Raw genomic sequence first — 23,910 nt, forward strand, 5'->3', positions numbered from 1 at the left:
CTGGAATACACAATTGCGCCATGCACTCGAATGCTATAACATGACCGTAGAAGAAGAAGAAGATGACCCTAGAAATATCAACATTCCGGAGTATGAGGGATAGTGTGAAGTTGAAGTTCCCAAAGAATAAATCTTTGACATAGCAGAGCCTTTGAAGACTAGATAGGTAAACATTGGATCATACACGCAGACGAAGTTTGTGAAAATAGGTGACTATTTGGATGAGGATATAGTTGATAAGGTCATGAAATTGCAGCGTGAATACCAAGACTTGTTTCCCACCACGTTCTCAGATATGAAGGGGATAGTAGGGGACCCGGGCATGATGATGATTACTTTGAAACCAGACGTGAAGCCTGTAAAATAGTGACCCTACCATTTAAATCACAGATACAAGGAAAATATGTGCAAAGAGTTGGAAAACATGCTAGAGGCAGGGATCATTGAGCCTGTGGAGGAATCATACTAGGTAAGTCCTACGGTCATCCCAGAAAACAAGCAACAGGATGAAATCTGGATATGCATAGATCTGAGGAAGCTCAATGATGCGTGCATCCATGACCTATTTCCAACACCATTTCCATATGAAGTCTTGGATAATGTTGGAGGGTAGGAAGCCTACTCCTTCACTGATGGGTTCTTGGTGTACCATCAGATCAAGATCACATCAAAGGATTGCAGCAAGACCACCTTCACAATGGAATCGAGGTGTTTTCAATACACAGTAATGCCATTTGGACTGAAGAATGCACCTGCGATCTTCTCAAGGGTAGTAATTGCAGATTTTAAGGAATTCATCCATAAGTTCTTAGAAGTCTACTTTGATGATTGGACTATATTTGGGTTGGTAAAGCACCATGTTGCAAGTTTGTGCCTTATGTTGGATACCTGTCACAAACATCAGATCACCCTGAATCTGAAAAAATGCATCTTTTGTGTTCCTTATGGAATATTGTTGGGTCATGTGGTTTTCAAGCAAGGATTGATGGTATACCCTACAAAGATAGTTGTTATTGTCAATTTGGAGGCCCCGAAGAAATTAAAATAGCTGGACACGACATTGGTCCATATGGGGTATTATAGAAAGTTTACCGTGGCATGTGCGCAAATCTCTGCACCAATGGAGAAATTGTTGAAGAAGGACATGACATTCTGTTGGGATGAAGAGTGTTAGAATAGTTTAGACATTTTGAAGGAGAAAATGGTCACCGCACCCATTCTAGTGTTCCCGGATTGGAAAAAGGAGTTTCATGTTCATGTGGATGCATCTTGTATTGCACTAGGTGCGGTGCTAACCCAACCAGGTGACAGCGATATTGATAATCCTATAGCATATGCGAGTAGGAAATTGTCAAAGCTAGATAAGAACTACTCGACTACAGAGCGCGAAGGATTGGAAATGGTGTACACGCTATAGAAATTCTGGCACTATCTATTAGGCGTGCACTTCAATATGTATACAAAACATTCTTCTCTGAAATACTGGGTCAATAAGCCTATGTTGGGGGGGTAGATCTGCAGATTGATTTTACTCCTTTAGGAGTATGATTTTGAGGTGATTGTGAACCCCAGGCACTTGAATTCTAGTCCTGATCATCTATCCCAAATTGATACTGGTGATGAGCCTACTAGTTTGGAAGAAGGGTTTCCTGATGCATAACTCTTTGCTATTCGTGTCGTAGATGATCACATTGCTGATATAATCCAGTTTTTTATAACTGGCACAGCCCCAGAAGGATATTCTACACAGCAGAAGAAGGAGTTGGTGATTCGCATGGCTGATTTTTCTGTGATCACTTGACACCTATTTAAAATGGGCTATGATGAAATATTTCATTGATATGTCCTAGAGTTTGAACGACCCAACATCCTCACAAAAGCAATGGAGGAATGGCGGGAGGATACTATGCAGGCATAGCGACCGTGTAGAAGATCATGTGCACTCAACATTGGTGGCCAACGGTACATAAGGATTCAAAAGTGTATTGTAGGGAATGTGATGTTTGCCAAAGGATAGAGAGACCATCGTGGAGGGATGAATTTCCCTTAAATCCATAGATAACTTTGTAGGTGTTTGATAAGTGGGAAATTGATTTTGTGGGTTTGATCCAACCATTAGGTAAAATGACTAGAGCGTGATATATTATTACATCAACTGAATACTTGACGCGATGGGTGGAATCGCAACTGGTAAAGGACTGTAGCGCATCTACCACTGCGAATTTTATTTTTGAGTTTATCTTATCCTGATTTGGTTACCCTAAGATATTAATGAGTGATAGGGGCACGCAATTCTTAAACGAGACAATTTTCACGATGCTTGAAGAATTGCAGGTCTATCATCAGAAAAGTATGCCCTATCACCCTCAAGCTAATGGTATAGTAGAAGCTTTCAAAAAAATACTAGAGAGCGCTTTGATGAAGGTTTGCAACATGAAGCAGAATGACTAGGATGTGCACATACCGGCAGTCTTATGGGCATATAGAACCACTTGTAAAAATTTGGCAAGAGAAACCCCTTTCAGGTTGGTATATGGGTAGGAGGCTATGATGCCCATGGAATATATTATGTTGAGTTTGTGGATTGTAGCACTGATCGATATGGATGACTGCGATACTATGGAGGAGCGTCTTGCTCAGCTAATGGAATTGGAGGAGGATCGATTCTTAGCAAGATTTCACCAACAGGTGCAAAAGGAGTGTGAAAAGGCATGGTGTGATCAACATATAAAGCAGCGCACCTTCCAGGTTAACGATTTGCTATTATTATATGACAGCAAATCTACGAAAATTCCTATAAAGTTTCAATTGCATTGGCTGGGACCCTATGTGGTAAAAGAAATTACAGATGGTGGCGCAGTTCAACTCGCAAAGCTGAATGGAGAATTGTTTCCCGGCAGAGTCAATGGTTGTCGATTGAAGCTATACAAGGGTGATCCTGCCCCTGTGCAGTGACTATATGATGGCAGGATAGTCTTATTACTCCAAGAAGCTGTAAGGAAGTATGGGACTATAAACTACACTACCCAAAAATGGGAAAGACAAAGTAAGAGGGATGTGCGATGGAAGAAATTAGGGCGCTAAAGGGAGCTGCGCCAAGGTGGTTGTGCCACAAAGGTTGGTGCTGCGCAACCTGGTCAAAAAGTAGCCATTGGAAGCATTGTAGATGATTGGATCACAAAATTTATGTTAGGAGCGGGGTTGATGCATTTATGGGGCAAATATTTGGAAAATTTCCACCAAGGATGCATTAATGATGGGAATTTGGAGGGAATGATTGGATTCAAATTCGAATTCACCTATAAATCTGGCATGTCGCCCCAAATTTGACCACTTTGCTTCCAACAAGTTTGCCTTAAAATTTTCTCCAAGGATGAGTGTTGTATGTCTGATAAGGTTTGGGAGGAAATTCTAGCATAGTCAGAGTTCACCAACTTGCCTGATTGGCACCGTAAGATCATCTTTGAGAGAATGACTGCAACTCCCTCCGCAACAGAAGTAGCGCCCTCTAATTCAACACCCTCATTTGAAGCCACAACCTCTGTTCCTACAAGATTTATGACTATGATGCCTAGGTCTCCTAGACCTAAGCCCTCTGCAGCTGACAAGAAGCAGAAGAAACCACAACAAGTTCTGGTGAGGCAATCATCGTGAAAAATTCCCACGAAAATCCGCTAAAAGGGGAAGATGGACAGAGTGCAGCAGCCAATTGAGCCCCTAGATTTGGATGAAGAAGAACTGCGCGGAGGCATTGAGGAGATGGATGCTGAGGAGGATGAGCCTATGGACTGGCTCCCAAATTATATCCCACTGTGCAAGGGCACAACTAAGGTGCCTAAGGAACCAGACAATGCCAAATTTATGGTTTCTACGCCACTGCTGCTAGAAAACATGGTGTTTGAGGGCATGTTGTTGGGCTACATTCTGACGCTCAAGATGGAGGATTTGGATTTGGGAGATCATGAGAAGTTCCCTCATCTTGCATTAGCCAAGTACCCATCAAAGATATATTATGAGGAAACCAGGGTTACGAGATTGGAACCCATGAAGTGGGTCGCAGGTGTTGGGGCTGTGGGCCTCCTAAACATGCTCTGGGTTTCACTTCAATCGCACCATCATTAACACAATATGTGTCTGCCAATTACTGATTTTGGTGCATGATGGGTGTCTTTGGCTAGGAGAACCCATCCCCATTATAAATATGTTGATCCACCAAATCACCTTGCTGCCCTATCAAGGTGTGGATCCAACAGAAGTGTTTGGAGGGAAAACAAAGGATAAGAAACTCACATATTAGATGAAGAGTGAGTTCGGGTTTATTAAAAGGTCATGTGGATATTATATCTGCTCCATTTTAGATCCAGCAGTGCAGCTCGCCGCGCAAATATTGGAATGCAATATCATGTGGAAGTGCCGCACGGACAAGGTTTAGGCACCCATGATCTCTTTAGCTATGTAGTGAACCAAAGGAGTCCAGTACAACTGAGCTCAATACCTTTGCAAAATATTTTTGGAGAACTGTCATGAGGCCCAGGATGAGGGCAAGGTGCTTCATTATGCCTTGTTGTTACTCTTGATAGCACTAGTAGAATGGAGGACACCCAAGGACAGACAGTTTCCTCCTCAAGAATCAGACCTTCTGGAGGCAGCAAAGTTCATTTCGCTCTGGGCACTGAATGACCTTGCACGGGTCACAAAGACCAAGATGTTCTGGGTGCTGGTGGAGATGGATCTGCACACAATGATCATAAAAATGCCAAGGTTTTCACCTACCTTATATGATCAGTATGAGCCTTATGCCAACTTCAAGGTTGAATTTCATAATGTGTATGTCCATGCCAGAAGGGATCCGAAGAAGATATGGCACAAGTTGCCTTATCTTGTTGGCGAGGCGGATGTCACAGAGATTGTAGGTAAATGGCCAGGAGAGTGGCTTTACCCATCCGATCCAGGCACATGAATGAGTAAAGCAGTAGAAGGTACCATTGTGCAAACATCAGTAGCAAAGAAACAAAAGGAATCCCAGAAGACTACAACTCAAGAGAAAGTTGTGCAGTGGAAAGAGGCTACAGCTAAGGAAGTTGTTGCTAAGGAAGCTGCTGACAAAGAGAAAGAGGACCAAGAAACCATAATCAATGTTGAGGAATCTGACTCTTAGCACACATAGGACCAAGAAGGGTCATATGCAGAAGAGGGTGGGGGTATGGAGTAGGAAAAACCCTTTGTGGTCAGGAAAAGAACAAAGCAGACAACCTCGGGGCCGCAAAAGAAACAAAAGTCGAATAGATTCACCCATGTGGATCTGGTATTCCTCACTGAAGGGGACTTAGATAAAATTTGCAACAAGGTCCGGGACACTATAATAGAATTATGGACCCAGTTTGAGCAACAGTACCAGCAGGCGCTAAGCAATGTGCAGAAATCTCTATGCGATCTACAGATCTAGACAAACTTACTACAAGTGAGAATAGGTCAAGTGAGCAGGATTCACGCGAGCTTGCATCAAGATAGCATGAAATTGTTTGACACGGATCAGACTTTGGATCTCTATGTGATTCAATTTCTAGATGGGGCCCTGCACACCGGCTTAGAAGAGGCCAACACCCAACTTTTGCAGATCAAGAATCTGGGCATCAACCTCACAACACTTCCTATCCAAACCCTACATGAGTTACACCAAGGAGTATCGGATGAGCTGGGGATTAGGGAGAAACATGTGTTGCTGGTGATTAATGAAGTGAAAACAAACAACCAGCATATCTTTGAAGAAAAGGCACAAGCATTAAAGGAAAAGGAAGAGATTGATATGCGCAGTCGACACTTAGAAGAAAACGCAGCCTTGGATAGAGGAGGTCAGCCAGATGAATCTGTCCATGCAAAGCAAGCTTAAGGGCATGCAGTAGACTCAAAGGACCATGGGCCTCGTGGAGGAAGGCCATACTATAGAGAAATTAGTTGAGGAAGTGCAACAGGTAGCTACGCAGGGAACAACTGATCTGCAGGTTCTGAAGTTGGATGGGGTCCCTAAGGTTAAATTTTGTATTTTATTTTTTAACCCCGTACAGAAATTACCTTCATATGAATTCTAAAACACAGAAAATAAACAATGCGAGAGCATAACACATAAAGCACATATACATAGATATTTTCCCCTGGATCCAAAAACCAGGACTACCATCTTGATTTTTCATTATGTTCCTTTCAATGTTACAATACATATTTATACATGCCGAAGCATCCAATACAATGGACCAAAAACGATCGTGTCCAAAATCATTTGCGAAAATCATGCACAAAACCATGGGTAGGTCTGCCAAACCTAATATAGGGTCCAAAAGAACAAAATTTTCTGGGGCACTACCCTAGACCCCATAGAGGGGGATTACCTGCACCCCTCAAACACCTTGTGAACCCCCCACTATGCAATCGATGCAACGAAGGGGGGGCTTCGCCCCCCCTCTAACCCCTCGATTAACCATGTGGGCTAGTCGTGGAAAGAATATAACACAACCCAACATTCTCCCACTTGTTGTTTTCTTTCCACAAGGGGCCACAAGAGAGCTTAGTCATTTATCTAGCCTTACAACGCCCGTTATTTCTCTACACCAAGATAACTTCTCAGAGCTCACAGATGTTGTCAATGCATCTGCAGTATTCTTCAAAGTGTCCACCTTTACCAGCAACACCTTTTTGTCTTCTATCATATCCCTCACAAAGTGATACTGAACATCAATGTGCTTTGTATTTGAATGATATGTAGGGTTCTTTGCCAAGAAAATTGCACTTTGGCTGTCACAGTTTATCCTTATAGCTCCCTGTACTAACCCCATACTTGAACACAATCTTTGCAACCAAAATGCTTCCTTTGTTGCATGAGTGGCTGCCATGTATTCTGCCTCTGTAGTTGATAGTGCCACTACACATTGTTTCTTACTCATCCAACTTACTGCACCTCCAAACAGGTTAAACACATACCCACTTGTAGATCTTCTCTGATCCAGATCTGTAGCCCAGTCTGCATCAACAAAGCCACAAATATCCAACACTCTGTCCAATCTCGGTCTTCCTTGGTAGCACAAACCATAATCACTAGTGCCACACAAATACCTAAAAACTCACTTCACTGTTGTCCAATGTTCCTTCCTTGGTTTTGACATAAACCTGCTCAATACTCCCACTGCATGTGCAATGTCTGGTCTAGTACACACCATTTCATACATCAGGCTACTGACTGCACTTGCATATGGAACATGAGACATGTCCTCTTCCTCTTCTTGTGTCTTGGGACACTGTTCAACAAATAGCTTCACACCTACAGGAATAGGAACCTTCACCAGTTTACTATCCTTCATATTAAACCTCTGCAGTATTGTCTCGACATACTTCCTCTAGTTTAACCAAAGCTTCCTCTTTGCTCAATCTCTTTTAACTTCCATGCCCAAAATATATTTTGCAGCACCAAGATATTTCATGTCGAATTTGGAGGACAATTGGGTCTTCAAATCCTAGATAATTTCTTTGTCATTTCCAACCAACAACATATCATCCACATACAAGACCAGATAAATAACACGGTCACCAAGTAATTTAAAATACACACAATGATCTTCTTTTCTTCTGGTGAAGTTAAGTCCCAGTATAAATGTATCAAATTTCTGATACCACATCCTTGGTGACTGTTTTAACCCATACAGATACTTCTTTAACTTGCATACCATTTCTTTCTTACCCTTCACCGCCAAACCTTCAGGTTACTTCATGTATATCTCCTCTTCCAGATCCCTCTAAAGAAACGTTGTCTTCACATCCATTTGTTCTACCTCAAAATCAAAAGCAGCAGCAACAGATAAAAGTAATCTAATAGATGCTACCTTGGCAACGGGAGAAAAAATATCACCAAAATCAACTCTTGGCACATGGGAATAACCTTTTGCTACCAACCGAGATTTGTATTTCTCCACCTTTCCTTCTGCATTTTTCTTCTTCTTGAACACCCATTTGCTGCCAATCTGTTTCCTTCCAGCCAACAACTCCAGCAAATCCCAAGCGTCTTTTTTGTGCAAAGATTCCATTTCATCAACCATGGCCTCTTTCCAAAGTTTGCCATCCTCTAAATCTACTACTTCCTTCACAGTTTTAGGATCATCATCAGTAACAGATAAACAAAAATTTGAACAAAAAGCAGATGGACTATACCTTTCTAGCTACCTTCTTTCTTGAACTAATCTTCTCATACCCGGAGTTTGTGGATCTTCATCTTCTGATTCTTCCTTTACTATAGAGTCTAATTCTTCCTCCTTAAGCTCGAACTCTATCTTCTCAGGGTCCTTTGGTTGGAATTCATCTTTAATAACATCTTTTACCTCTCTGAACACCACATCTCAGCTATACACAACCTTCCTTGTTACTGGGTTCCAAAGCTTATAACCCTTTAAACCATCCTTATACCCAATAAAGATGCACTTTTCACCCCCTCTAACCTTGGATCCACCCCCCCTCTAACCCCCCAGTTAACTATGTGGGCTAGTCATGGAAAGAATATAGCAAAACCCAACAGTAGCTACGCAGGGAACAACTAATCTGCAAGTTATGAAGTTGGAGTTCTGTGAACTCCAAGAGAAGATTGAAGTGCTAGTTGAGTGACTCGAGGATGAGTCACCACATTGTGTTGGAGACCTATTGGGATGGGGTCCCTAAGGTTAAATTTTGTATTTTATTTTTTTTTAATGTAAAGTCCGATTTGTGGAAGCAGAGTGTGAAGATAGTAAGAGTCAAAGGGGCTTTAGTCCATTAGCTTGTTAGGTGTTAAGAAGGTTTTGAGACCCGCCCATGGTCCATAGACCATGGTATTGTAAAATGAAAGACTATAAACAGAAGAGTAATAGTCAGTCTAGGAGGGTAACATAAGATAGAAGATCATTGTTTTGGCAAAGAAACATAAGGCGGGAAGGTATGTTTCCTATACTTAGGAGAAGGGGAAGGCTCATGCAGCTGAGTGCGCGGAGACTTGGTAAGTCCGCAAGCTGATTGTTCGGGCCCCTGTAGCTGAGAGTGCAGGGAAGAAGATTCTGTACTTTGAAGATAACATCTAATAAATATAGTTTTGGTCCATACTTTGCATATATGTTCATCTATATTTATTTATGCAGTTATGTGTGTTTTCTCTGTATCTGAAAGTATATCCATAAATGTTTATCTAATGTGAAAAAGTGGTAGATCAATATAAATTATCCATGTTATGACTACTTAATGACTTTCGTGAATATATAATTTTTGTTGATGAGATTTATTGTTATTAACTGTTCCGGAAGGGTTAGGGTTCGTGAAGACAGAACTAAACCCTAGAAGCTGGAGGAGCCCATCACACAGACCTCTGGATGCAGAAACCTAGTTTTGTCATCCCCCAATACTGCTTCGACTAAGACTGCAGCCTACGCTATGTGGGTTGTTGCCAAAAGGTCCAAAAATTTAGGGTTTTGTTGGTTGGCACAACTAATTTTGAACCTGGGTCAGGGCTCCTCAAGCCAATAGGTTTGTTGGAAGAGGTGAAGACAAATGAAGTCTTTGATAATGTAATTTGATGAATACCACATGTGGAAAGAGCGAACATGATTGATGGGTCTTCTCCAGGATTACCTTCAAACTTGGGAATGTATGAGGGAAGTTTGGTGGGCATGGGAGGCCAATTCTGGTCATGGAGAAGAGGATCATTAATGAGCTGACTTAAATTAGGAAGGCTCAAACTAGCCATATAGGGAAGAAAGGGTGGATTGGTGGGCATAGTTGAAGAGGTTCCACCTGTGGGGTTGCCTTAATTAATACCTTGGTTACCACCTAGGTTTCCACCACCCACAATATAAGCACCTGACATGGCGACGATGAAGGGTTTGGAAGATACAAAATCAGAGAAAGAACTAGAATAATCAAAAGAAATAGAGTCTATATGTGGACTCAATGGAGGACTAGGAGGATGGATCCTAACTTGGCGAGAAAGAGTAAGAGAATTTCCTAAAGGAAAATCAAGGTGAAGGCCATGAAGTCTCCACAACAAATGCCTACGGGGTGTAATGGTGTCAAAATAAAGATGACTCAATACGCTAAAGGGTGATTCTAAGATAAAAAGAGTTACAAACAACAAGAAAAAACTTAGTGAAATGGTGCCAAGTGTGAACTAACTATAATGATATGCTACTCTAATTCAAGCAAACATGTACTATCAAATAAAAAACGACTGCTAGCCTAAAGGTGATCTAATCCTCAAACAAGTCCTAGTTATAATATTTTCTTACTTGACAAAATATGATCCCTGCAAGAATAGTTGTCTAGAGAAAGGTGGGGTAGAGTACCAAATACTTTTGCATAGCCAGTCCTATAGTGTGCTTTCCTAAGATTGGTCACTAAGGTTACCTTTGTCCCATGAGAGCGGTCAAGTATTGAGCTTCTTGGTGATCAACTATGGCACGAAATTCCATACCATGAGTTGGGTAGCCCCAAGGAGAATCACTCGCACCATGATCTAACCTAACACCATCTAAATCGGGTTTATTACACGCTCTGGTTTTGACTGTGGGATGGTGAGGTATTTTAAGCTCCCTAATATGTCAACTTAATTCTATGTCTCAATGTAAGTGATCAATGGGTGTTATTGGAATCCTATCCTACTGATCCTAGACCTAACTACAAATATTGTTTTTGATCCAGAGTTTATTTTGTATTTCAAGTGAAAATCTTACCATATGTTGATGACCAAGATGGTCCTGGGTGGAAAATTATTTCTCGACTTGTGCAGAGTTTGATTGTCTCAACTGATTGTGAAAACTAGTGCCAGGACGAAGGGTTCAGCACACTAATTTCGGTGATGACTCCAAATTTCCATTTGGCCTCCTGGTGATGGAGAAAGCATCCATCGAAGTTGAGGTGTCGAAGAAGGCCTTGTTGGCCATGTGACGTTTCTACAAATCGACATGTGGTATCAAGTCAAACTCTCATTCAATGTACATCTCCAGTTGATGGTGAGATATTTTGAGGTTTGGAAGGTATTAGTTTTGATTCAAATTTCATGGCAGGAGCATTTTATCTACCTAAGGTGTTAACAAATGATACCTATGGTGGAAAACTACCTATTGTTAATACTATGATGGCATAAATGGTACTAAACCTAAGCGCAAACAAAAATTAGGTGGTTTGTTCATAAACCATGTTACAAGTTTGAAGTCAGAATTTTAATGTTAAAGAACATTACAAAAGGCACATTACAATAATGTGAAAGGTCGCATTAAAGTGGCGCATTCAACTATGTTCCATAGTTATAAAAACTATATGTAATGCTGTGTTAATGCAACTCCACATCATGGTCAACGAATATGGTGGAGTCCACATGGTGCAAGTGGCAATGAAGCCTTTGGAGGATGGCACAGTGGCACGATAGTGCATGGGCTATGTGACAGGTCCAACGCAGTAGAGTTAGTATGCCATAGGACGTGGCTACATCAAAATAGTGTGGAGTCCACAGAAGGCACAAAGGAGACCACCGGTGCACGAAGGCAGTCCAAACAAATGCAGAACAGGTGGCATCCAACTGTGTGGTAGAGATCCAAGGTCCTGGTCAGCATGAAACCGTCAGAGGTTAAGTGCACGGATGGCACAGTCGATGGAATAAGTGTGCCATGAGGCGGGTTCATGTCAGCTAGATACAGTGCAACAGAGTTTTGGATCATGTGGCATGCCAATGCAGGAATGGCACGAGTTATGTGGCATCAGAAGCGGCACGGTGGCATGGAAAAGCTACACATTACTACCACAATGCCACACAGTGAAACCAACAACGCAGAGGTGGCCTTGTCAACAGAACAAATCACAACTACTGGAGGTTTGTGGCACAGTGCCATGGGTCGACGGAGCCAAGGTGGCATGACGACATGCACAAAACTCCGAAATTGGCCAGCACAGTAGCGTCGGTTCCAACTACAAGCCATGAATAGAAGGTGTTTGTGGAGATCATGGAGCCTGGATGAACTTCGAGTTGGCAGTTCAGTCAAACAGTGTGGAGTTAATGCAATGAGGCTACAACCAACGTCCTTTCACCAGTGCGGAGTTCGAAAACAGAGTTATATTAAAGGTTGCAATATTTATGGATAGCGTTAGTGATATTTTGAGGTTTAATATAGTTTAATGAACTATATTTAAATATATATCAAATGCGCCATTGAACCAACAAAGGTTTGTTAAAACAAATGCGCCAAAGTTAGAAGTTGTTATGTACTATATTGATATATTGATAAAGTTGTTAAAACTAAATTCATAATGTATCAGCACTGATATTTCTAATTGGACCACAAAGAATTTGTTGCAAATTTAGTTTGGGATTTTAGTATAAAAGGAGGTGGAAGTCGATCCTTTAGGGGGGGGGGAATCTGAAGAAAGAAAAGTTTCTCTAAAGTCAGGCTTTCGAAGTCTTGGAAAGGAGAAGAAGAAGAGTGGTAGTCTGGAGCCCATCAAGTCTTTTTCTATTGTAGAAGCGAAGCCTTACAAGAAGGAGGCAAGCAAATCCAGGGTAGAGGTTGTGCTTCAAGTGACAATTTAGAGAAAGAAGCTTCACGGTCAGAGTTTCAATATTTGTGTGCGAAGGTTCTTTTGTGTGTTTCCTGGCCATCATCGTGCCTATTCAGGATTGGAGATAGGCACTAGAAAGCTATTGTAGAAGGCCTTCTTTCTACAAATGACTAGAAATTCCTGCGAGCACAGATTAGCTGGTAAATCCACATGTAAAGAAACTCTTGAAGCTCTTCTAATAGAATGATCTAACATTTTGAAGCAGACCCGAAGACATAGTCGAGGAGGGATGAACTTCATCATCAAAATCTTTCTGAGTTTGCATCTTTTAATTTGTTGCTTATGCGTCATTTAATTCTGATGTTTTAAAGAATAAATATGACTTAATATTATGCTTGAACTTCTCATTTATGCAATTCATGGTTGAATGCTCCATTTAAAAGACAATCACCCATCAATTTAATCTTTCACTTTTAGAGAGGACAATCTATTTCTGCATTTCAAATCAGTTTTGGCACTAGTGCCCAAGTGGGCTTAATCTATGTGAGTTAAGTTATTAAGGTGGAGTCTTTCAAGTCTTGGATTGGATGTGATAACCAAGATCATGTTCACTTAGAATGTGCATGTGTGAAAAATGTGTCCAGTGGATAAAATAATTAAGCATGTTTTGATGATGCCAATGTTGTTGAAAATAAAGTGCATAAATCGTAAATAGTACTGAAAATGAATAGTAAAATAAACAACAAACTGAAGCAAACAAACCCCCACCCAAGAACGAAATCAAGTAGCAATAGAAAAGAGGGAAAGAAGTCAACTCAAGGACATAAAAATGGCCAAAATATATAATGTCTAAGGTACTAGGATTTAAAGGAAAAAAATCTGCTAAAAGTGGTGTAGAAAATCAGTAAAAAACATAGGTGGAAATGCTAGAGAAAAACAGGGAATAAGCTCCAAAAGAAAGGATGCACAAGGGGATCTTAAGGATGTAAGATAACACAAGAGTATAAAAGGAATAATTTTTTTAAAAAAACTGTCTAAAAGGGCTACAAAATAGTAGAAAAAACACTTTAAAATAGTGGCTTTATATGTTGCACACTAGACTCGTCAACTCAGCAATTTTCTTCCTAAGTGATGGAGGTGTTCTATATATAAACCCTAGTGGGTTTTTTCCTTCCTCATTGAGAAAAATAATAAGAGTATATAGGCCTACAGGTGACCCAAGAAAGAACAGAAACCATTCCTGGCACGCACACAATAATCTCAGTAAAAAGTGGAAAACTGAAAAAAAAAAAATCTGAAAAATTGCAGAACATAGAAACTGGTCTGGAAAATGTGTTCATCCATAGTTTTTGGGCTGAAAAGTGTGTTGGGGGCACATAAAAGAGGCCAAAAAGTGTGTGATGTTCTTGCTTCTTCTTCTTGATAGATCTTCTCAAGATTATGTCATCTTCTGCTTGACTGGCACCTCTGACATGCGGAAAGATGTCAAACCCCAACAGAAACAAAGAATTTTCCAAAAAATGGAAGAAATCTAAAAATAGAAATTAAGAGGGATATAAATTATGGAAAAACACTAAAAATAGATGAAATAGAAGTCACCAAGGTTTTGAATTACTACACCAGTGAAGTCACCATTTGTTAGTATGAAAAATCTTAGAAAGTGTACCAAAAATGTTTCACTTAAGTTATAGGTGACTTATAACCCTAACAACAAAATATGGTTGCTTATATGCTTTAGATATACAATAAAACATGAGGGAAAACCCTGCAAAAAAATAGATAATGAAAATAGAAACATATAATAGTAGAAAATCAAAGTGTAATAACCCAATAGAGGACTTGAATAAATGGTAATTTTATTAATGAATACACTTGGTGAGGAGAAATTATATAATGGGGTTGTAGCTCCCCCTCCGTGGGATAGTGTTAGGACATTCCGACACATAGGAAATAGTTAAGTATAACTTGGTCTAGTGTAGAGTTAGGTAAAGTCTGTTTCTTTACTATGTACTTTTGTAACTTACAATTTGATAGTCGCGATACATTCTAGACATGAAGTGATTTGACGGTTCATTCTCTCCTCGGTATTACCGACACTTGATCTGTGGCTTAACACCCGATTGGTCCATACTTTATATTTAAAGAGCATGGAGGGTCATTTGTAGGGTGACCGTTCATAAGAGAATCTTATGTAAATTTTCATTCTTTTAGTAATAAATTGCCTGAAGTGGTCGCGTTGGCTCAAGCCGTGGACTGTTTCCCTCTTTGAGGGTTTTAACCACGTCAAGAATACTGGTGTATTGATCTGTGATTTGTTTGTGAACGGTGCCCTTTGGTGTTCTATCTGAGGAACTTACCCTGTAAATTCCTACATGGTATCAAAGCTATTTGAGGGTCTCATTCATTGGTGATCCAAATTTGAAGTCGGTACAACTGCATTCGACTGTCATTTCCTGGATCTACTGTTTCTGACCGTTTTCGGGCTGAATGGACTACCCTATTGTGTTAGGAGCATCTATTCCAGTGAGGAACCCCTTTTGTTTCATGCAAAAATGTTTCCGGTAGTCCTAGCTACGTCATTTTTAAAATCTGGAGGAATATAGTCTTTATTTGCAGTTTTAGCTATTTATCTCTCTGTTTATTTCGGTTTATTTATCTCTCTGTTTTTTATTACTGGATCAATACCTTTCATTTCTGTGTATGCTCTTTGCTATGTGACTTTGTGTGATTTTGCAAAATCAGAAACAGAAAGGAAGGATTTTTCTCATGGGTATGCTCTTTTCCGCACACCTTAGTATGATCTCGAAAAATCAGAAACATAGAGGAAAATATTTAGTTTCGGTGAAATCTAACTTCAAGCCATAAGGTTTGGTTTTTTTTTTGTATGTCCATGTTGGGTTGTGTGGTTTTTTGTTTTGTACGTAAAAATATATTTTTCAAGTAAGAACACACCCCAAAGCTTCAGTGACTTAAAAAAAAAAAAAACCCTTCCTCATTTCCAAAAATTACTAACCTATTAAACTAGCTAACTTGGTCCAAAGTTACTTTATGAGAATAGAGGTCTTGAGTTCAAGTATTTGTTTTTGTTGAGTTACTTTTTCAAAAAGCACATGTAAAGTTAATTTATGTAAAAGTGTTCTTACCCATTATAAAAAGTGAGTCACTTATAGTTCTAAAGTCTCTTTATCTTTTATTTAAGTTACAATTTAGTGGTAGCTCATAAAGTACCATTGTAAAAGTTACTTTCACTTATTTATAAAAGTGGGCCACATAATTTTTTTTTAAGTGAGCTAATTAGATTAAGATTGGAAATGGGAGGGATTTTTTTAAAATATAATAGTGTCATTCATTTCCACACATTCACGCACTTCGTCGGCATCTTCAACAACTTTTTTTCAAAAAGCCATAACTTCTTCATCCGAAAACCGTTTTCAGAGCCGTTTAATTTAATCAGCCTAATTTTTCGAGATCTTTCCATTGGAACACTTAGGTTTAGCATCTACTACTTCAGTTTCTATTAAAATGGAAAGTCTATGCCAAGTTGTTCTTGAGAGCACCAACTACTTCCAATGGTGGTCCTACATTGTGGATTTACTTAAGAGTAAAGGTCTTTACAGAATAGTCTCAAGTCAAGAAATTAAACCTAAAGATGAAGATAAGGTAGCCAAATGGGAAAATAGGAAATATCAAGCACGTGGGTTGATAGGTATGTCTATTTCTCCAGACCTTAGATTCCATATCGTGGAACTTGATACCCCTAATGAAGCAATGAAATAGCCCACTAAAGTTTTTTGAATTAAAAATGAAATTAGAGCCCTTCAACTCGAAAATGAGTTGCTTACATTGGACCCCAATAATTTTTCTTCCATTGAAGATTTTCTGTCCAAGTTTAAGACCCTTAGACTTATTTTGGAAGGTGTTAAGGTTAAGAAAGAAGATGCTAGTCTTATCTATTCCATTCTTACTAAGTTGGGACCAGCTTACTCTGTGTTTGTTTCCACCTTCCATTCTACTATAGAAGCCTTTATTTCTTAAGGACAAGACTAAAATTCCCCCTCTTTTAATGCCTTTTGTGATTCTTTAATAAGAGAACAAGAAAAACTCTTACATATTGGACTTCTTAAACTTGGAAACTCTTCTAAGAAAGCCTTAGCTACCCAGCAACAACCAAATTCAAAGAATCCTAAGAAGCAGTATCCTAAAAAGAATGGTCATAAACCAAACAAGGATCCTAAGCAATTTTACTCTCAAAATGAAAAATCAATTCCACAAAATGATAAGGAAAATAAAAACAAAGGGAAGAAGACTGATAGACATTGCAACTTTTGTAATCGAGATGGCCACTTCAAATCCAAATGCTTTAAGAAGATGGAAGCCTTGGAAGCAGCAATGAAGAAGCATAACATCCATTTGGATCATTCTTCAACTTCAACTTCATCTTCAGGAATAGCACTTTCTGCATGTGGTTATCAAGCATCTCGGTCTGGTTATGCACTTAATGTATCTTCTTCTTCTCATTCTCATGAGTGACTCATTGATTCTGAAGCTTCTTATCACATGGCCAAAAACAAAGCCATGTTTCCTTCTTTAAATGATTGTAACACCAAAAATATATATGTTGGTGATGATAGATCTCTTAGTGTTGTGGGGATTGGAACTATTCATCTAGACAATGGTCAATTTAATGATGTATTATGTGTTCCAACCTTATCCTGCAACCTTCTATCTGTATATCAAAATAACTCATTCAAGTGAAGGTAAAATTGTTGAATTTTCACCTCACGATGTTGTAATTAAGGACCTAAGAGATCCTAGACAAATTTTAGCTATTGGCATTGTTGATGATTCTACAAGGTTGCATAAGTTTAACAACTTTGGGTCATCAACACTTCCATCGGTATTTGTTGCTCATAATGATGAAGTGAGAAAACTTTGGCATGAACGATTTGGTCACTTAAACTATCACTCCCTTCAAAATATATGTAAAGAAAATATGGTGACAGGTCTTCCTATGGTATCTTGTAGAGATGGTGTTTGTGCCGAATGTGTACTCGAAAAAAATCATCAGGATAGTTTTGAAAAATGTGCCTCTTGGCAGGCCTTAGCCCCTTTACAGCTTGTGCATAGTGATTAATGTGGTCCACTTCCAGTTGTTTCATTCTTTGGCTACAAGTATTTCTTAACTTTCATTGATGATTTATCCAGACGCACTTGGGTATACTTCTTAAATCTCAAGAGAGAAGTATTTAACATTAGCCTTTAAGGCCTTTGTTGAGAAACAATCTGGACATCAAATTCTTAAGCTAAGATCTGATAATGGTGGAGAATATGTTAACAACAAATTCATCAACTTTTTCACTGAGCATGGAATTCAAATGCAACATAATATTCCATATAATCCACAGAAAAATTTTGATTGGGCTGGTGACCCTGATGATCGGAAGTCTACTACAAGTTATGTCTACACTCTTGGTTCTGGACCTATTACATGGGCTTGTAAGAAACAAAGTTCCACTTCTCTTTCTTTAGCAGAAGTAGAGTATCCTGGCACCGTAGAAGCTAGTAAGGAAGCCCTATGGCTTCATCAGATCCTATCAGAGTTTGGCTTTCAACAACAACATCTGACTACACTTTGGTGTGATAATCAAAGTGGCATTCAACTATGCAAAGATCCAGTCCAACATCAACACAACAAACACATTGAACTACACATGCACTTCATCAGAAAGCGCATTCATGACCATGTTCTTGAAGTGCAATATTGTTCAACCGATGATCAAGTTGCAGACATATTTACAAGGCTCTCACAGAGGCAAAGTTTACTAAACTTCGATTTATGGTTGAAATTTAGGAAGTTGTCACTAAGGGGGGATAGGCTCTAATGCCACCTTCCTTCTCCTATTGTATCATATTTGTACATCCTTCAATCGTATCCCAAGGTTTTCTTAAGGGGGGATGTTAGGATATTCCGACACTAGGAAATAGTTAAGTATAACTTGGTCTAGTGTAGAGTTAGGTAAAGTGTGTTTCTTTACTATGTATTTTTTAACTTACAATCCGACGGTCATGATATGTTCTAGACATGAAGTGATCCAACGATTCATTCTCTCCTTGGTACTACCGACACTTGATCCATGGCTTAACACCCGATTGGTCCATGATCTCTATTTAAAGAGCATGGAGGGTCATTTGTAGGGTGATCGTTCATGAGAGAAGCTTATGTAAATTTTCATTATTTTATTAATAAATTGCCTTAAGTGGCCACGTTGGCTCAGGCCATGGACTGTTTCCCTCTTTGAGGGTTTTAACCACGTCAAGAATACTGGTTTATTGATTTGTGATCTATTTGTGAGTGGTATCCTTTGTTGTTCCATCTGAGGAACTTACCCTGTAAATTCCTACAAATAGGTCCCTTCTTGTCCCTGTGCTTAAATAACATGCTTCTCTCTCTTAATTTGCAATGGGAAAAAGAAAAAAAGAAGGTGCTTGAACTCAAGTGTGAGCTAAAATGCTATGAGGCGATAATGTTGACGACGAAAATGGCCATGGTGAAGAATGAATACAAAACCCCTTATTTATAACAAAGTATTGAACCAAATTAGGAATTAGAAAATAATAAAATATTATTAACTAAATCAAAATCTAGTAGTTGTGAATACTTTATTATATTTTTTGAGAGAAAAAAATATTCAAAATAGTCAAATATATTTATTTAGAAAGTGTTTAAATTAATTAACAACTACAAATAATTTATTAATCACTTTGTGAGTATTAAGAAAAGTATGATCTTGAAATAATTATTAAATAATGATTTAGCAATCATCTCAAAAGGAAAATATGGAATAAATAAGGGATAATAAATAAATATTGATTTATTTAAATATTCCAAGGGGATTAAGTCAAAAGTGATCAGAAAAGTGATCAAATAATTATTTAATTATTATTTCTAGAGAATATTAAATAAATAATCATTTATTTAATTATTCTCATGGGGTTTTTGGATTTTAATGAGAAATAATTTAGAAAAAATGGTTTACTAAATTATTTTCTATGGTGAAAGTGGGTTTTACCATGGAAAAATTAATCATACATGGTGTATTTCGATACACCTAGTAAGAATGTCTAGGTAACACTTTTTGGGTGATAACAAGTCCCTTTAGTTGAATTCCTATATATGATGAGCATACCTGTCTGCAAAATCATAAACAAACTTGTGATTCTTTTTGGTCATAAATTAGCTTACCAGTTGCAATGTGGACATACTAGTTCATCCATATATTGGGAACGATCATGTGAGACTTGTATTTGAAGGAGGAAATGAAGAGGTACACAACAGATTGGATTTTGTTGACAACTCAGTTTTGTAAATAATTTCTCATTTTTAGATATAGATGCGAGGATAGTTGAAGCGTTAAAATATATTAAAAGGGTGTTGTTCCCTTTTTGGAAAGTGGTTGAGGAATGTAGCATGTATGCAGATTTTTTGCATCAATATGACTCGGGTTTTCATGAGGTTGTAGCTTGTGGAAAATTTGATAAAGAACCTAATGATGACTTAGAAGAGTTAAGGCATCTATATTTTAAATAATATGAGGGGGAGAGAGGGATAAAGGATGATCCTGTAAAGGATGCCCCTCATTTGAAACCACTCAAGCTACAAAAATTGAACATTGGGACTGATGAGAAACCCAAAATTGCCTCTATTGGTGATTATTAGGATGAACAAACCACTAAGGAGATATTTGACTTGTTAAAGGAGTATTAAGATTTGTTCCCTGCATAAGTCTCAGAGCTTAAGGGGATTAAAGGACACTTGGGTGATATGAAGATAGTTTTAAAACGTGATGAAAAGTCGATTAAGCATTGACCATATTGATTAAATCCTCGAGTCAAAGAAAAGTTGAAGAAAGAGATTGATAATATGTTGGTTGCAATACTCATATTTCTCGTTGATGAAGCAGAATGGATTAGTCCCACTGTGATCTAGGATAAGAAAAATTCATAAGAGATACGAGTATGTGTGGACTATAGGAGCCTTAACAACACTTGTTTCCATGATCCATTTCCTATTCCTTTTAGTGATGAGGTTTTGGATAATGTTATGGGTAATGAAGCTTATTCCTTCACTGAAGGGTTCTCTGGCTATCACCAAGCCCATATTTCCGAAAATGATAAGAAGAAAACCACCTTCATGGTGAAATGGGGTTCCTATGCTTATAATGTTATGCCCTTTGGCTCGAATAATGCTCCTATTGTGTTTTCAAAGATTGTGATTGTAGCATTTCATGATTTTATTCATAAGTTTCTTGAAGTATATATGGATGATTGGACGGTTTATAGTTTGTTGAAGAATCATTCTAGTTTTCTCAAATTCATGTTTGATCATTGTAGGTATTTACAAATTTATTTGAATTTAAAAAATTACATTTTTGGTGTCCCTTTTGGAACATTGCTTGGGCATATCATTTGCAAGGAGGTAGTATGTGAAGATCATGCCAAGGTTTTGGTAATATTGAATATGCCACCACCAAATAGTTTTAAATAGTTAAGATCCACTTTGGGTCATACATGATACTATTGCAGGTTCATCTGCAATCAACACTAACACATTATTTGGGAAAGGGGTCTAGAAACTAGTAATACCTTGGTTCGTTCCTAGAATTCACTCTATGGAAAAGGGATTATTGTCCTATAGATCCTACCATGGGGTCTACCAAACTATATATAGATGACAAAATCAATTTCCCTAAGATATAATTGCATATAATTCCTTTCATAAAAGAGAAGAGAACAATAAAGGAATGAACCTGGATATCCTCACATGTCAGCATAACATTTAGAATTGATCTGATAGTTGAATACCTTGCTCCTCGAATAGGGATATTTCTGAAATGCTCAAACTTTTCCACCTACACACATTCATAAACATGTAGAAAATATTTTCCTCCAACAAAAGGCAAGTTAGCATACAAGAAGATCCAATCAAAACATATAGAAAGACGTCACTATCTCATACGAGACAATGTATAAAAGAGTGAAAACAGATCAATTACCTTTATAAATGAATAGTACAGTGAGAACTATAGGTCCTTTATTTTTTGGAAGAATTTTGAAGAATATGATTGAAAATAATTTGTGGAGAAGAAATGGCTAGACTTGCTCGAAGCGACCACCGAAATTGGGAAGCAACAGAGAATTGAAAATTCAGTTATGTTGGGATTTGTGAAGCCTCAAAATAAAGAAGCAAGGGACATATTTTGAAAATATCAAAGTTGGTAAGGAAAAAAACACCAAAACCCGTCAAAAGGGACCTAATCGAGATTGGGATCAAGGAAGCTACATGTTAAACTAGATCAAGTGAGTGTGATATATAAAAAGGGCCAAAGATGGAAAAATCGGGTTGTTAGTTGTTAGTTGTTAGCTCTAGATTGAGTTGTAGTTAGCAGAAGAGTCAAAGTTTTGTTCATTCTCCGCTATGTAACAAATTGTTGGAGCCTGAGTTTTTTATTTCTCTAAAGTTTTGTTATGTTCTTGTGATGCAATTTAGTACATAGTATTAATATATCGCAATATGCGTGAGCCTTTGGTGTAATAATTTAGCCATTGAATAAAGGAGTTGTTGTGGGAATGAATTGTGAATTTATGGTTTATCATTATGTGCCGCTTTTAAAATTTTAGTTCTCTTTGCATGGTTATCCTATTACATTTAGCCTTGAAAGTTTAAATTGCATGTCAGCTTTGTTGCAATGGTTAATGGAATGTTCAGAATGCATCTATAATATAATGAATAAAATTACGTTACCGTTATTCTAGATCCCTTATTTCTTTTTGCTTTGGAACACCTCCAGTGAGACGCTCCTTTTTCCACAAGAGGAGTGAAAATAAGATAGACTGCAAAAATGTCTTTTATCGGCAACCTAAGGTTGAACCCTAGGTCTCTGACAATTAAATTTTACGCCAACAAGAACATTATACATTAGTAGTCAAGTGTTCCTCTATGCTTCCTTAATATTTCTCCTTCCTTCAATTACACACATAGACTAGGCTCATCTATGCAACATGGAAGAATTTCCTAATAGTGATCCTTTAGCATAATAACACACTATAATCCATTAATCCTCATCTTACACCCCTAAAAGGGTCTAGTTATATAGGATTTTCCTAGATCTATATGTATGTATATAGACACTTAGGGCCAAGAGAATTTAGGCTTAATGGAACATGAATTAGGTGGATATAAGTCATGGATATACTTTATGTCATTTGAACCAAGAAATTATAATTCATGCATAATTTTAATGCTCAATTATGAGCTTTTCCCAATTCACTATGAACTTTATTCTCAATTATGAAATAATTATTATTTCATAACTTTGAAACGATGACAACATTATTATGAGTATTATTCAATTACGTAGCTTCATCCCTATGAAATCTAATTAATTCCTTTTAATACCTATGGTGGTCAATGCAAGTATAATAGATGCCCCCTAATGCATGAGGTCAGAAGAGAAAATGATGGCCAAAATGCATTACAACCAGGTATCAAAATCTAAGGAAGAAGTCATGAATCAAGGGACTATATTGGAGAAACTCTTAAAAACAAGTCTCAATAACAAATATATTATCCTTAATGTGGGCATGCCCTTGCTCGACATAAAGAAGAACTAAACATGGATTCCAAAACTATACATTACATATTCATGACATGAATGCTAACACATGGCCATGAATAATTACACAATGGATTCATACAATAAATAAATAGATAGTAGCCACTATCAAATACATTGTGGATCTATGTTTCAATATACGTTAGCAAGACTATGATACATAGAATAGAAGTGCCCTGGAGTAGTACTCAAAGTACAAGATATGGTACAAACTCCAACAATGTGACAACCCTAGTTATATCTTACTTTTGAATGCCATGTTAACACTTCCATGTATTTGGATGTCTAAATTAAAATGGTATAAGGGACATGAATTCCAAGGACTGAGAGAGGTTTCTTGTTGGGAAGGTGCAAGTTTCCTTAAGGTAGGAATGTCTAAATTTTTTGGCCAACCATTGAAGATTGGCTGTTGTGTTTTTTGATAGACTAGTTCTTGAATTTAATAGAACTGTAAAAAGGTATGTATGCATGCTTCCTTGGAGACAATGTGACAAGAAACAAGGAAAATAATTAATGGAGTATGGGAGTTGTGTGGAAAGTAGGAAGAAAGAGGAAGTCAACCACGAGAGTGGAACTTTGGAAAAATAGGAAGCACCATGGATGAGAAGGAATTGGAGGTAGAAGAGACAAAGGGAAGCGCTAAGAAAAAAGAGAGAGTAGTGAAAGTTAGTAGTAGAGGGAGATC

General features: G+C 38.1%; 1 protein-coding gene across 1 annotated transcript; it reads left to right on the top strand.

Moving 5' to 3' along the window:
* Window positions 1-2,601: 2,601 nt before the first annotated feature.
* LOC149225939 (uncharacterized) lies at window positions 2,602-2,955 on the top strand. Its single transcript, XM_089380051.1, has one exon. It carries the CDS (start codon window positions 2,602-2,604, stop codon window positions 2,953-2,955), a length of 354 nt encoding a protein of 117 aa, XP_089236177.1.
* Window positions 2,956-23,910: the final 20,955 nt, after the last annotated feature.

The sequence above is a fragment of the Pinus tabuliformis genome, chromosome J, assembly GCF_031772625.1.
Source record: "Pinus tabuliformis cultivar Carrire ecotype Pingquan chromosome J, CPIR1, whole genome shotgun sequence".
NCBI classification, from domain to species: Eukaryota; Viridiplantae; Streptophyta; class Pinopsida; order Pinales; family Pinaceae; genus Pinus; species Pinus tabuliformis.